Source organism: Lygodium microphyllum, chromosome 5, assembly GCF_053477565.2.
Source record: "Lygodium microphyllum isolate KBCC chromosome 5, Lygodium_microphyllum_v1.1.10, whole genome shotgun sequence".
Taxonomy (NCBI): Eukaryota; Viridiplantae; Streptophyta; class Polypodiopsida; order Schizaeales; family Lygodiaceae; genus Lygodium; species Lygodium microphyllum.
The window spans coordinates 117,045,990-117,061,389 of NC_141139.1; the positions used below are offsets into that span (position 1 = coordinate 117,045,990).

The following is a 15,400-nucleotide window of genomic DNA, read 5'->3' on the forward strand; positions in this document are numbered from 1 at the left end:
GGTCAAGAATATCTAAACGAAAGGCATATTTATCATTTTTGGACTGATATGAGCATGATAGCATGTGTAGATAATATTACACAATTTAATGTAGATAGCATGTGTCATAATATTACACAAATTAGGGTCATAAATTTATTAATTAATTTTATTACAAGCTATTTAAAAATCATATTTTTCGAGTAGCAAATGTAATACATGACTCATGATAAGACAAAAAATGTGTTAGGATCATTAGATGTTGACTACAATAGCATCCACATCCACCCTAATGACTACATTCTGTTCAAAAATGAACATATGTAGAGTTGATTTCATGCCCAAAATGTGGTGTAGAATAATATCGCAATGACTTTTAGGCTAAGATAGTATTGGTCAAATTTCTTTTTCATCTCCCTCTTATACCACAGATCCAACATACATTCAAGTCAAAGAATCTAGCGACCCTTATATCTTGGTACTTTTAAAATCGGTCCTGAAACATTTTGGTGTGATTTCCTAGGGCTTGCAAAGCCTAAAAACATATTGAGGAGCAATGGCTTGACTTTGCAAAGGAGCTTGGACACTTGAGATTGGGTATTACAATGGATGGGATCAACCCTTTTAGCTAGCAAGTAACCACATATAGTGTTTGTTCTATGGTTTCAGTGAACTATAGTATTCCTCCATGGCTTCCAACCAAGAAAGGCCATCTCATCCTTAATGTGTGGATGCTTGTAGAAGGTGAAGAATATGGACATATATCTCTTGCCTTTGGCTTAAGGAGCTTCAATTATTATGATTAGCCATTTTAGTAACTAATATGAGTAGTTGTGTTGACCAACAAAGAAATATACTAGTCCAAGGGATCTTAATATGGGCCATGCATGACTTTCCTAGGTATGGAGAATGCACAAGTATACATCACATGCCTTGTCAATTCTTCAACCGTTCATATTAATTAACAATAATTACTTGTTCTAAATATAGAAGCTTGAAAGCTTTGAAGAAGATGATCTATGAAGGCCATTGAGTATTTATTTCTAGGGACATGAGCTTTGCTATAGCTTTCTTGGAAAACCACCAAAAAGCATAATAGCTATGGATTGTGGATGCAAGATGGTAAGACATTGCCAAATGGAATTTTAAAAAAAGTCATTTTCAACATATTACCATACTAGGATGCTCTACTAATCAACCAACTTCTTGATCCAATGCATATATTCAAGAACATTGGAAGTCACTTGTTGAAACACCTAGTAGGATCAAGAAACTTATCAGCTACTCATGAAGACCTAGGAGAGGCAAATGCCATATAGATATATTGTCTATAGGTGCATGAGAATGGACACATCCATCTCCCAAAGGCCCCATGGATAATGTTACGAGTAGGGGAACACATGGCAAAGAGAATTATCTCAAAGATTCACGTATCAACTAGTCTCATACACAATCACTATGTGTGCTAGCAATTTGAAGTCTCAAAATTGACACAAGGTGTATTAGGTATGTATTCATATGTAAATGTGGTGTTACTTACATTTGTGACTTGACATTACTTCAAAAATATCTAATTTCTCCTAGTTTTGTTTTTCAATTTCTTCTACCAATTAGGATCATAGAGTCCTTAATCCTAAAGGCCTACTTGGTGACATATAGCTTGTATGGTGAATATCAAATAAGGAAATCCATATAGCCTCCATAGATGCTGCAAAGAAAAAACCCATTGATGTAGTGGTGCTTTTAGAGAAGTGTTTTCCGACCTCCATCCTCACCATTCAAATGCATTTCCTAGTACACATCATGGAGAAGTATTTATAATGGGCAGAGTCTAAGGCAATGAAGTTATCTCCAAGGTCCCCACACCACAATGCCGGTCCTAGAGACAATCAACCTAAGGCTCATTCACTCTCTCTCAATCCATTGTATCAGCATTATTTAGTGTTCATTATTGATCTTCATTCTTCTTCTATGTTTTGAAGTTTCTTTGTCATAGTATTTGTCATACACACTTTGTGTTTCTCTCTACAGACCATACTATTTCTCAACAAGTACATCCCCCTTAGGTTCTCCCTTGGAAAAGTGCATGTCAAGTTCTCAAAATTTGGTTGTGAGCTCAAATGAGCTAGTTCCTAGAGAAACTTATAAGATAAATTCAGATTGAAGTTAGCACAAAGGTAAGTGCTAGCAAGCTCACAATTAGACACCTTTTTCTATGGGGTACCATACTAGATATGTGTATAGAACCTCCATGTCATCCAAGGTGACTGCACAAAACAAAAAAATGTAATAATATGTAGCAAACAAGGAGTGTCTCAACGTGTATAACTTTAAATTCTCAAACTTTATATGCAAATAGGAGAGACTTGAAGGAGGAGGAAGATGAGAAGGAGGAGTATATGAAAGGTTTGGATATGGCAAAAAATGTTCCTCATATTATCAAACTTTTCCTACCTACACATGTTCATGTCAATAACCCACTATACAAGATCAAGATATCTTACTACAAAAGGAGAACCTATTACTCAAGATCAGAGGCCTACATGCACAATAGCATATATTCATCATTTGAAGCCCATAAACTAGTTGGAAATAAATCCATTCTTAAGAAGAAAATTATCCATTGGGAAAATAGCACTACTAGCATAGGCAACTAACATGTACCGAAAAAATGATCAATCGACCTCTTTAAGAATATTGCAATCTCCTCAAGGTGAGAATATCTATCATCGGGTGATCCAAGATAATGAGTCCAAGAGGAAGCACTTGTCTTTGATGGCTAGTGATGACCCCTTTGACTCGTGAATGGTGTGCCCATGTTGTTGTAGTGGTAGCATATGGCAAGCTTGCTCTAGAGTTAGTACTAAACAAATCTATAAGAACCCACTCACTCAATGGCTCTACCTCTCTCTCTTGCTCCTCAAAAGGTTCTCTTTGTGCCTTTAGAGCTTCAATAAAAACAATCATGTGCATGTCTGGTCCTCGTACTGCATCACCCTATGAAGAGAACCAAACCCATCTCAAAAAAGGCAATGAAATCTCCCTCTGATATCATAATAAACAATACATTTGCAAATCTCCATGTACTATTTGAGAGGAGGCTTAATGACAAGGATTAAGAAAGCACATATGCACCATGTTGAAAGAGAGATTGTGATGCAACAAAGAAGAACAAACAAATGTAGTGCTAAAGGAAGAGATGGACTATTAGACAAATGACCGAGATAAATACACAAAAAACACAATTAAAAAACGAGAAGGGTAAGAAATGATGAGTTGCAGGTGGGTTGTGAAAATGAAAACCTATGAAAATGACGAGCTGCACATGAATTGTTTAAACAAAGACTCAGGGGCATATATACATAAGGAGGGGGGGATTGAGGGTTGAAGCAGACTATCACAAAGAAACTGGAAAGAGAGAGACACACAGAGAGAGAGAGAGAGAGAGGGAAAGAGAGGGTACAAAATTATAAACTTCCAAGCATATCCTTTTAAGACATCGAACCTATGCACTTTATGGCTCTTTTCATTTAATCATAAAAAGTGCATGCTTTGTACTAAAAATTTTGTTGAAGCAAGAAAAAATTACGTGCACAACATTTGAGTGAATTTAATTGAAGATAATACAGAAAAAACACTCCAATATTCCTAGCCTAAAATAATCTAAATCCAAGCCCTTGCAAAGACACCAAAAATTAATGTTGATGACCTAATCACATATGAAGCACCAATAAAGCTGGACTAGTAGATTGATGAACTATTTTAATATCAAGTATGCCAAATAATAGTTTTATAGAAGCTCGACCTAGTCAAAAGCATGCTAAGGATAACTTTCATTATCCATTCATCATGGCATAGAACAAAATAAGTTTTGAATGGTCTCATAGGCACACACATTTCCAAGTCCAACCTCGCTTTGGTGATTGCTATAGCATTTGTATTGTGTTGGGAAATCTCTAATGATTACACTCATAAATAAACATGCTCAATTTATATAGAACACATGCATTTTAATGCAATGCTTACAATTTCATGTCCGTGAATAGTAAGTCTCTATGATGTCTTTGGTTTGATCATTTTGCAAACCTCACTTTGAGTCTTTACAATTTTGTAAACATGAACAACCAAGTCCAATCAAGTTCCCATTGCAAGACAACTTGATATAGCTCACCATTGAATTTACACATCCATGAATTCGAAGATCATATTGTATAGAAACGCCAAATATCACTTGCAAATAAATTTTCACACCCATGAATTCAAAGATCATATTGTATTGAAACGTGGAACATCACTTGCAAACAAATATTTAAAGAGAATGGCAAGAATCACCATGCTATTAGACAATGTCATTTTTAAAGGCTTCTTGAAATTTGCATCAAATAAGGCAAAAACAATAAATTTCCAAAGTGCAAATGAACATGATCCTTGAGCACAGTTTTGCAAAAGTTTAAAGTGTTTCTTCTTTTGCTCGCCATAATCTCCCACAAAGTGTAATGGCTTACCTTATAAATAAAAACACGAGTTTTCCATATACATTTGACCACATCCCTTATCATTCCTAGCATGTGGGCAACAAAATGAGCAACCAATAATGTCTACATACACTAGAATTGCTAGCATGGCAATCACCTCTATACCATCTCTACTCCAATCTTGCATGGGGTATTAATTAATGAAGAAATGAACACAAAGGCAAACTCAAACCACATGCAACATTAAGTCATGAATAGGAAGCATTAATAATGCATTAAGGTTGCATGTCTATATATCTGAACGTTGCAATTCACCATTAACAACCTACCATTATAATTAAAATGATCTATTAAGTACAATTTTCCATCTTATGAATATGCCTAGGATAGCTTCTTTTATCAATGCATAAATCCCTCCAAACAACATAAACCATGAACCCATATCAAAGGCTTAAGATAACTTAGAAAGAAAACGGAACAACAATAACACATTGTCAAACAAAATTGCATGGTGGATCTGCAAATACATGGGAAATCTTGAAGCTCAATCCCAAGCTAAAGGTACCTAGAACGTTACCCTAGAGCAAAGTTACCTGAGCGCCATCTAGAACACTACCACCACTCTATTCAATGATACCTCTTTAAGTTCCGATATGTAATCTCTTTCCTGTTGCTTCCAAAAAATCAACACGTACACTATATTTTTCATAGTCAGATTCATCGCTCTATTAGGAAAAAGAATAGTGCAAGTTTTCTTAGCAATGACTTTATAAGCATAGTGTACGTGTTTCGTTTTTCGGAAGTAAGTTTTCTTAGCGAGGACTTTATTTCTAGTCAGATCCACCACTCTATTAGAATAGAGTGTCCTCACCACAAAGGACGACTCCCAAATTCCAACATATTACGTTAAGCTATTGATCATCTCTGCATTGTTCAGCATGGCCATCACAGAGGTTGCGGCAGCGTGGATTCAAAATGATCAAGCTGTCGAGCATGGAAACCAAGAGAATTGTGAATGCTACGCAATCAAGTGTCGCATTCAAGTTTTTGTAGAAGGTTTCGCCAAAAAAGCAAGCAGCCAACTATGATGAGGGTGGCCAGATATCGTCGTAACAAGTGAATATGACTCCCAAGTGATACAACAATGGCAAAAGGCTAATGTCATGTTTAGCCAGGAACTCTACAAGCATTGTCACAAAAGCACCATTACTTTCATTAATATTTGTTGAACCAAGCATGTGCTTTCAGGATCCCCACATCTGATCCGCGCACTAGAGGCATCTGTAGAACTACGGGGAAGTTGTCAGGTAATCCCAGCACCAACTCGAAGGGACGCAACTGAGCACAAGCATACATGAATTTAGCATTGTGCAAGATACACATGCACACACACATGCGCACGCGCACACTAGCAATCTTGGGATAAACATAACATTTTTATATTATAGCCCAATAGTCTCGTTTTCACAGATGTATTGCAAGCAATAATGCTGACATAAATCCAGTGAGCATCTCTTTGCAAGTAACAAAACTATGAGCAACAGAACGTATGGAGGTCACAGATTTTTGAAAAACGTGCCCCCAACACAATAGCTTGCTAAATTTACTTGGTTTTCTTTGTGAGGTATGCTTCAAATATCTCCACCACTAGTTTTGGGTCACGGTTCACAAGTTCTTGATACTGATCCTTGGTGGTAAGTTCATGAATATTCTCCAAAATGATGCTAAGAGTCGCCTCTTTTAAAGCCTTGGCTCCATGTTGACAAGCATACTCATAGCTGAGCAATGCATTCTCACTGTGTACCTTTGATATCATGAAACGTTCGCATAGACTTTTCAGATGCTTGACATTATATTTTTCAGCCAAAGCCAATAGATCATATGCACATTCCTCCAAAGACTCAGGGTACAGCTCAGCTGTATATAGATAATGTACAAAAAGCCTCAAAACCTCGTAGGAAAAATCTGTAATTTTGATAATCCTGCTCTGATTTTCTTCCATTTCACTGTCTAACATGGCCTTGAACACACAAGATCTGCTTACCTGCTTACAAACAACTTGCTATTAGAGGGCCATAGCTCAAGAAGCTGGTACACTCTACACACATTTTTTTAAAATAATCCAGAAAAATATGACTACAAGTGCAAACAAAGACAAACTCAATGGTTTTTTTTTTTTAATTTACACCATTCACCTCTCTATGGCTCCCCCATCCCCTTTTTTATTTTAAAATCCAGAAAAACATGACAAAGACAGTACATAAGTTCCAAACACTCAATGGCAAAAAAAAATTTACACCATCCACCTCTCTATGGCTCCCCCACCCCTTATTGAGGGGAAAAGCAATCTTTGAATATAGTGAGCAGCACGGTGACTAGTATGAATTTTAGCCAGCACTCTTTAAGGTGGATACACATGTAGCAAGCCAGCCAGATAATGAAAAGTCAGTTGGCTACCAGTAGTACTGGTGACAGTAATTGGTTACAAACCAAAAACAAATTGTAGACTTCAGATTAAACTGATCATTGCCTGAAAGATACCTAGGCCTCAAGTTGAAAGATCAATGAAGTGTTGGACCTCAACAAAGGCGATGATGGCAATTCTCTTAGTGGAACCCCCATCAAGCATGACATGTAAAAAGATTGGATAGCCATCGTAGAAGAGAACTCGGATCTCTAAAGAACACACAATCTTGCATAAGAGAACAATGCCGTCTACTGTTAAAGTTAGACTGACAATTGGAGTAAATATGATGCACAAGGGTAAAAACTGTCCCATATGAAGAGAATCACACAACTCATGGAACAGCATAGCTTCTGGTCCTTAGACATCCAGATCTAAGCCCATATTGAAAATGGCTTTGTGGCAGATTGGCTTTCTGGAGCAACTAAGGTGGCAGCAGAATGGCATGACAGACTAGTGTTAATGTGGCATGTGTACCCTGGTAGGTCCAAGTGCTGCTCAGCCCACCATACAGCCTAGAAGCACCTGCTAGGTCAGCTCAATTGGTAGAAACAAGGATGACCCTCAGTTCCACTTTCCCCACTCATAGAGTGTTGCCTGTGCACTCTCTCTCTAGGCTGTAAGATAAACCCCTTGCAATTGATGGGGATTGCTCAGGAATCAGGCCTTACATGTCCTTGGCAGAGGCATGCCTGGACTCTCCAGTGTATCTTAACAAGAGCAACCGAAACGCTATAACTTGAACAGAACCTGCCCCCTTTTTTGAAGGCAACTAGGACTCATGCTCAAGCGTAATTGAAGTGCCCAGGCTCAAGTTTAGCTGATCTAGTACTACTAACTGAAAGATACAGCTACCCTTGTGTTGAGCTAAAATCTTATGCTCTGAAAGATCACTATATATGCTTATATATGCTTGATAGTGGGACTTTTCTATGCCTTGGCTATTGTATGTTACTAGGGGACCTTGCTACTCCACAAAATAAGGCCCATGAATATGAAGGATATGCTGCATACAAGAAAACAAGTTTTAGATGATACTGGTTGTATCAGTTGTGAAATAATTTATAAATATAAAGAATTCTATCATACTAAATAAAAAGTGATGTCCATGTCTCCCCGTCTGCACGAAAAAGATTTCTAATTGAGTGTTTGTTCTCTTTTGCATGAGCATGTGATGCTTTCTATTGCCTAAGAAAATTTAGGAAGATGTCAAGGTACCTCCAAACATCCCGTCTAAGAGTCACAACTCATGGTATGTGGCTATCTATAAATAGACAAGCCTTGTTTCGTCAAGTGAATGTAGGATAACAATAGGTGACAAAGCATGCAAAGCACTAAACATTTAAGACTTGAGAACAAGAGCATCAGCAATAGAAGCTTTCCTTGAAAATCCTATGCTACCGAAATATCAAGAATTTCAAGGCAACAACATCAAGAACATCAACAATAGAAGCTTTCCTTGAAAATCCTATGCTACCGAAACATCAAGACTATCCAGGAAATAAGATCATCTTAGAGCCTCAAATGCTTGACAAAGATATCGGCAATTCATCAACAACAAGGTCCCGATTTCTTCAACCAAGATATACCTCAGCTGCAACATACAATGGTTGATTTCCATGCCCCATACGGAGGATATCTCAATTCAAGTTGTTGTACACTATTATTTGCTGTTGGCGCCTGTTTCCCAGCCCTCCACATCAGCTGGTGACCTGGTTCAACTTGTGTTTACTGCCTGATCTTCATCTACTGCTGTTGTTCGGACCCTACTAGCTGTTATCAGCCTACCATGTTGTCATGTAGTTACAGGTTTACTAATGGAAAACCATAGGAAAGACCATATACCCGGCTATTTCATCTATGCATATGGGATATTACTTGTCCTAATTTTATGAGGTTACAGGTCCAAAGAATGAAAGTCGTAAGAATGTCCATCTACACCAAGACTTTATTAACCACATATGGGATATTATTTGTCTTATCTACATGAAGAGATGAGATAATGCAGAGATATGATATGATGGTATTGACAAATGTCCTACATGCCCAAAAGGCAAGAAGTCTCACTGAAGAGTATATGCAAGATTTAGAAGAACCCAACCTTAGGAATCTAAGAGCCACTTTACATGAGTTTATGGTATAGTTTCCATACCTTAGAACTGGCCTGTTTTGAACTGGATGTATGCAAAGAATCATTACTGAATACTCTTCAGAACAAGGCAGCATTGTTGTAATTCACTTTTACCTACAGTTGTATGATCATAGAAAGCTTGCTTGAAGAATAATCATAGACTGTTTTGATGTCTACATGTATGTATGCTATCATTAAGGTTTATGCAGAGAATTGAAGGGATTTTGTGGGCTGATTTCACTCCAGAACAGGGTAGATTGAAAGTACAGGGGCCATTCTACTTTAGGACTATTCTAAGGTTAGAATTTTTGCACATAGGAGCATTGTTTCCTATTAACATATAACCACCCTGATAAGTATGGATTCCAGGAAGTTTTATGCTGTATCCATGATGAAAAACGGTTATGTATAAGCAATCACGTCTGGATCATGAATTTTGAAAGCTCTTATTTCTTTGAGTCGAATGCCTTGAACCTCTAAAATATACCTACACACCCCATCTCCGTACCCTAAAATTCCTTCCCCATCTGCTAGACTTTCTATTTAGGGACTTTGTGCCTCCTGGCTGTACATGCTTTATCCTACATCTTTGGTGAACCGAACGTGAAAGCGCCAAAGATAAGTTCTATAATATGGGGGATGCTACAGGTTCCGATTCTACAGCATCATTTGAGGAAGTTAGGCAATGATTGCAAATCTTTAACACATATTTGTGACAGATGCAGTAGTCTTTTGCAAAGCATGAGTCCATTGTGACTAAGGCATTACAAGCTATTGAGAGCCAGGTTAAATTGTTTGATGGCCCAAATGTTTCCAATTACCTAAAGATATATACACAAACGCTGGATTTCTTTGGTATCCCTACTTACAAGATGATTTCCTATTTTATGTGACTTGCAATCCATGAGTTAAAGCCACGTATAAACCAAATTTATGTAAAAGGGGCTGCATGGGACGGACTTAAGAAAGCTTTGAAGGAGGCATATGCACCCCCCATGGATACTGTTCAAGTTGACTTTTGTAATGAGTGTCAGTTTGAAAAGTAAATAAAAATTTCCTTTTACTCTGGTGCCTCTCGTAAGTCCAATGTCTTGGACTTAGAGCATTCTGATGTATGTAGTATGCCCGTGAAATCGTTGGACGGTGTTGCATATTTTATCTCCTTTATTGATGATTGTTCCAAAAAGATTTGGGTGTACATGTTGAAAAAGAAAAGTGAAGTGTTTGCTGTTTTTAAAAATTTTCATGCATTTGTGACTACTCAGACAGGTAGAAAGCTGAAATGCTTGAGAATTGATAATGGGGGTGAGTTCACATCAACTGAATACAAGTCCTTTTGTGACTTGCATGGAATTAAGAGGGAGCTTACAGCTCCTTACAGCCCTTCTTCAAATGGGGTGGCTGAAAGATATAATAGGACTTTATGTGAAAGAGTGCGATGCATGCTGTCCACTGCTAATCTCCCTCATGAATTTTGGGGAGAGGCAATCGAAACCGCAATTCACATTTGCAACTGCTCTCCAAACAAGTCCTTAAATAATGGCATCCCTGAGGAGGTTTGGTCTGGCAAATTGGCCTCATATGACCATTCACGCATATTTGGTTGTGATGCTTTTGTGCATGTTAGAGATGAGCTGAGGAATAAACTTGACCCAAAATCTACCAAAGGCATTTTCATGGGCTATGGTGATGAGGGTGAATTTGGCTACAGAGTGTGGTTACCTCAGTCCAAGAAAATTATTCGCAACCGTAATGTTGTGTTTAATGAGGCAAAATTGTTGAAAGGTACTTTAGCCTCTAATGAAGATATGAAAAAGGTCAAAATTCAGAATTCGCAGCCACTTATTACTTCAGATAATGAGCCTCATGGTACTGTACCACAGGCTAAAACTAATGATCAACCGGTTATTTATGAGCCAAATGATGATGGACAGCAAATAGAAGCACAAGGAGGTCATGGACAGCAAAATAGACTTGCTGGTAATGAAAATGAAGGTTCTGTACAGCATGAACAGCATGCTGAAAATGGCTTACAGCAGCCAATAAATGCTGAAGATGCCATACCTCGAGATATAGACCCAGTTCTTGAAAATATTGATCATTGGGTATACAGGCCTACACGCATAAGAAGGCAACCACACAAGTTTGACCCCTCCTTGCATTATGTGATGCTTACAGATGAGGGTGAGCCTCTTACATACAAAGAGGCCAAGTCATGCCAATTCAGCAGTAAGTGTGAGCTAGCTATGCAAGAAGAGATTAAATCTCTTTATGCTAATGATACTCGGGATCTTGTGTCGTTGCCCAAAGGAAGGAAGCCTCTTCCAAACAAATGGGTTTACAAAGTAAAGACAGTTGATGGGAAACCCAAGTACAAGGCAAGACTAGTTGCTAAAGGGTATGCACAGAAGGAAGGGATTGACTTCCAAGAGATCTTCTCGCTGGTTGTGAAGATGACCACACTACGTGTGCTTTTTGCTCTCACTGCTGTATTGGACTTAGAGTTTGTACCAAATGGATGTAAAAACAACTTTCCTACGTGGTGACATTGATGAGGAAATTTACATAAAACAGCCTGAGGGTTTTGTAGTTCCTGGAAAAGAGCAGATGGTATGTAAACTAAAACGCAGTCTGTATGGGCTGAAGCAAGCACCACAGCAATGGTACAAAAAGCTTGACACTTTTATGCTATCTTATGGGTTTACACACAGCCATGCAAATCATTGTTTGTACATGAAAAAGGATACAAATGGCAGCCCCATCATAGTTGTTTTGTATGTGGATGATATATTGCTAGCTGAGAAAAGAAAGACTAGCTTGGATGCTCTCAAAAATCAACCTTATGTATGCTATGATTGCTACTCGTCCAAACATTGCTCATGCAGTGGGAGTTGTTAGTAGGTTTATGTTAAATCCTGGCAAAACACATTGGGAGGTTAAGTGTATTCTTCGATACCTAAAGGATACACAAAGAAAGTGTATTTGCTATGGGCAGGGTGCACTTAGTTTATAGGGTTATTGTGATGCAGACATGGCAAGTAACTTGGACACTCGTAGGTCCACGGTCCACCAGCGGATATGTCTTTACAGTTGGTGGTGGGGCCGTTTCTTCGTGTTCCAAGTTGCAAGAACATCGTCGCACTAAGTACTACTGAAGCTAAACACATATCAGCTATTGAAGCTTCTAAGGAAGTTATATGGTTGAGTAGACTTGCAGAGAATCTCAGCATGTCTATGGGTACTGCACTTTTGGGATGTGATAGCTAGAGTGCTATGTATATGGCTAAAAATGTCATGTATCATTCACGCACAAAGCATATAGATGTGCGATATTACTTTATCAGACAGATTCTAAAAGATGGTCTAATCACATTGACTAAGATCAAAACACAGGACAACCCTGCAGATGTTCTCACTAAAAATCTAAGCAAAGCTCAGCATGAGCATTGCATACGACAAGTGGGAGTTGGTTAGAGGTTCACTTCGGACCTTTAAGTGGGAGATTGTTGGGATAAAGGCCCATTTGACCTCCGTGTATAGTACACACACACACTATTCAGTTGTACATGTGAATGCATCCTTATATGCCCTAAGTATAAATACATTTTATTCTTTGTGTACCAACACATTTTATTGGTACACTCAAATCTAATTGTACTTCACTCTTCCTCTCTAACTAGTCGTCACTCTCACTCTTGAACTCCTACACATTCCCGCCTGAGCTCCAACAAGGATACTGTCCAAGAGGCATGCCGCACATGTCGCATGAGCATTTCACAACATATAGCATCCTCATTGTGTAGAGCATGACTAGACAAATCCTAAGTTGTTTCCACTAGCGGTTTCTACACCAGTGACCACACCATGTCTGTTTTGTGATGGATCCTAAGTATCCCTTCTCATTCTCCCATATGATACAATTAATCGATCAACTGCAAACCATCTCTCAAAATACCTTTTAAGAGGGAAAAACAAAGTTCATTGTGGTTGCATCTGTAAGCGCAGGAAAGAACGTGAGAATGACAATACTTTGAACTTAACCAACTCAATCAATTATCACCATGAAAATTAGAAAAAAGATAGAGAGAAAAAGAGAGAGAGAGAGATGGAGAGAGAGAGAGAAAGGAGTTGACACCACCTTGTCATGCCACTACGCGGGCACAGTGTGAAAAACTCTGGAGTGCATCATCATCCGACTTTCTTATTAATCAAGAGAGTCAATATGATTTGAGTCATTAGAGCTAGTACAAGTGGCATGAATGGTCCAAAAATACTAGATTTTTGAATAATTTTAACCTATTTTTAATCATATTTATTGTAAAAATCCGAAAAAGTTAGAAAAGCTTCTAGATTAGGATGGCATGCAAAAAGCAAGTTGCTTTTTCAGTCAATTATGGGATTTTTCATAAAAGAAAAAAGAAATATTGGCGAAATTACGCGCATCGCGATCACTGTTGACAAGCTGAAAACTGCACTTGGAACGGAAAGAAGAAGAAGGAGTGAACTAGGAGATTCCGGACCAAGTGTCCTTGAGTTTTACTCCCCTTCCAAAGCCAACAGAGCCATCAGATTTGGGTTCCGAGCAGCAGAGAATGAGCTATTATTTTGATGTACGTTTTTGGTCTACGAAGCAGCTTCAGGAGATCTAATGCCTGGAGATTGCTTCTGAGTAGTGTCAAACAAAGGATTTCATGTTCTGTCAATACATATTGATTCAATTCATTGTGCTTTGTCTTTATTGCGTTTACCTCCTGTCTATTCTTTTTCTTCTCTTCCATCTCCTATCTCTACTTCCTTCTATCTCTGATCCCCGATGGATTCGACCTTTCAACAAAAACCCCTCCAACATTGGTGAACTCGACGTGAAAGGTCGTCAAAAGAAGGAAAGACAAGATGGAAGAACCTTCGAACACAATCTCCAGTGATGTTTTGCAACAATTGGTGCAAAATATGAATATGCTTATACAGGGACAACAAAAACAGGTGATGCAGGCTTCTGCTCAGATGCATACTCAGTGTGCATATTTAGCAAAGGTACAAAACACAGATATACTTGTGGAAGAGAAATGAAAACGAGATGAAGATAATGCAGGGACATTTAAAAGAATGGCAAGAAGAGGTGTGGATCAGCCTAAAGCTACAAATCAACCACCTCCCGAGCATATTATGAAAGAGGTCAATCAGGAGTAAAACAAGATAGCAAACAAGAGGACAAAAAGAAGGGCAAGCAGCCAGGATATAAGTTGCAGTCTGACATTGAGATAGCCACAAATCTTAAGAAGGTTCTTGAAGAACAGATCTTAAACAGCCGGGTGGAATTCACCTTGGAAGAGATGCTTAGCATTGCCAAGCGAAAATTTCATGATGAGATCGTTGACATAATTAAGAGGAAGCATCAGTTTCTTAGTGATACCACTAGTGCATTGCTGCAATTTGAAGAGGAAACAAGTTTATTGGGTATTTGGGCTGAATATGAGCATGAAGTAAGTTCTAGATTATCTATGCAAGATGCAACTAATCAATGGACAACATGTGAAAAAGATAAAAAAGTGGCTGAAAATGCATTGTCTTATAGCAATATGCATGATGGAGTAAGGCAGATGCAACAATATGGGAAAGAGACTCTAGGATTTATTCCTTGAAGTCATTACACAAGAAATAATTGAGCCAGGGATTACTGAAACGATAGTGAAAATAGGGGAGCATGAAACTCCTTGTGTTGCTTTACTTGACCATGGGTCTGAGATAAATATCATTGAGCGTGGATTGTATGAAAATGGTGCATGGCCTGTAGACACCGATCATGGTTAGCATATGAGGGCTGCAAATAATTCTTCGAGAGAGCTCTATGTTGCATATCCTAATGTAAAAGTGACGATTGGTGATGTACAAGAAAAGCAACACTTCTTTGTGCAAGATAATTCCTCATGAGTCATATGCAGTGATTTTGGGACAGCCCTATATTACAGGAGTGCGTATGGAAACAAAGTGTTGGGAATAAAGGGCCATCGTGCCTTTTATATGTGTACGGGTGTGAACACACCCTTAGTACATTGTACTTTCATACATATATCTATCTAAAAACCTAAAGTGATATACTCGTCATTGTACCGAAAAATGTGTTCACTCTCTACTCTGCTCTCTCGCACTCTCTATCTCTCTCATTGCGCGTAATGACTGTCTGCCTCGATCTCCGTGCCTAACCTTTCCCTACAAACTGGTATCAGAGCTGGCAAGAGACAGCCAAGGTGCTGCAGGAGTTCGATGAGTAGCAATTGAGAGGCAGTCAACAAGAGCAACCGGCAGGTTGCAGGCAGGCTCGTGTGTTACAGGAGTCCGACGAGTAGCAGT

The 15,400-nt window shown here is 38.5% G+C and overlaps 1 protein-coding gene across 1 annotated transcript in view; it reads right to left on the bottom strand.

Annotated features, from left to right (window-relative positions):
- Nucleotides 1–5,655: 5,655 nt before the first annotated feature.
- LOC148036324 (BTB/POZ domain-containing protein At4g08455-like) overlaps nucleotides 5,656–15,400 on the bottom strand; it is a 38,113-nt gene continuing 28,368 nt past the window's right edge. The window contains exon 2 of the mRNA XM_087678321.1: nucleotides 5,656–6,498. Coding sequence (XP_087534447.1) covers nucleotides 6,058–6,498 — 441 coding nt within the window. The 3' untranslated portion in view covers nucleotides 5,656–6,057. The remainder of the gene's footprint in view (nucleotides 6,499–15,400) is intronic.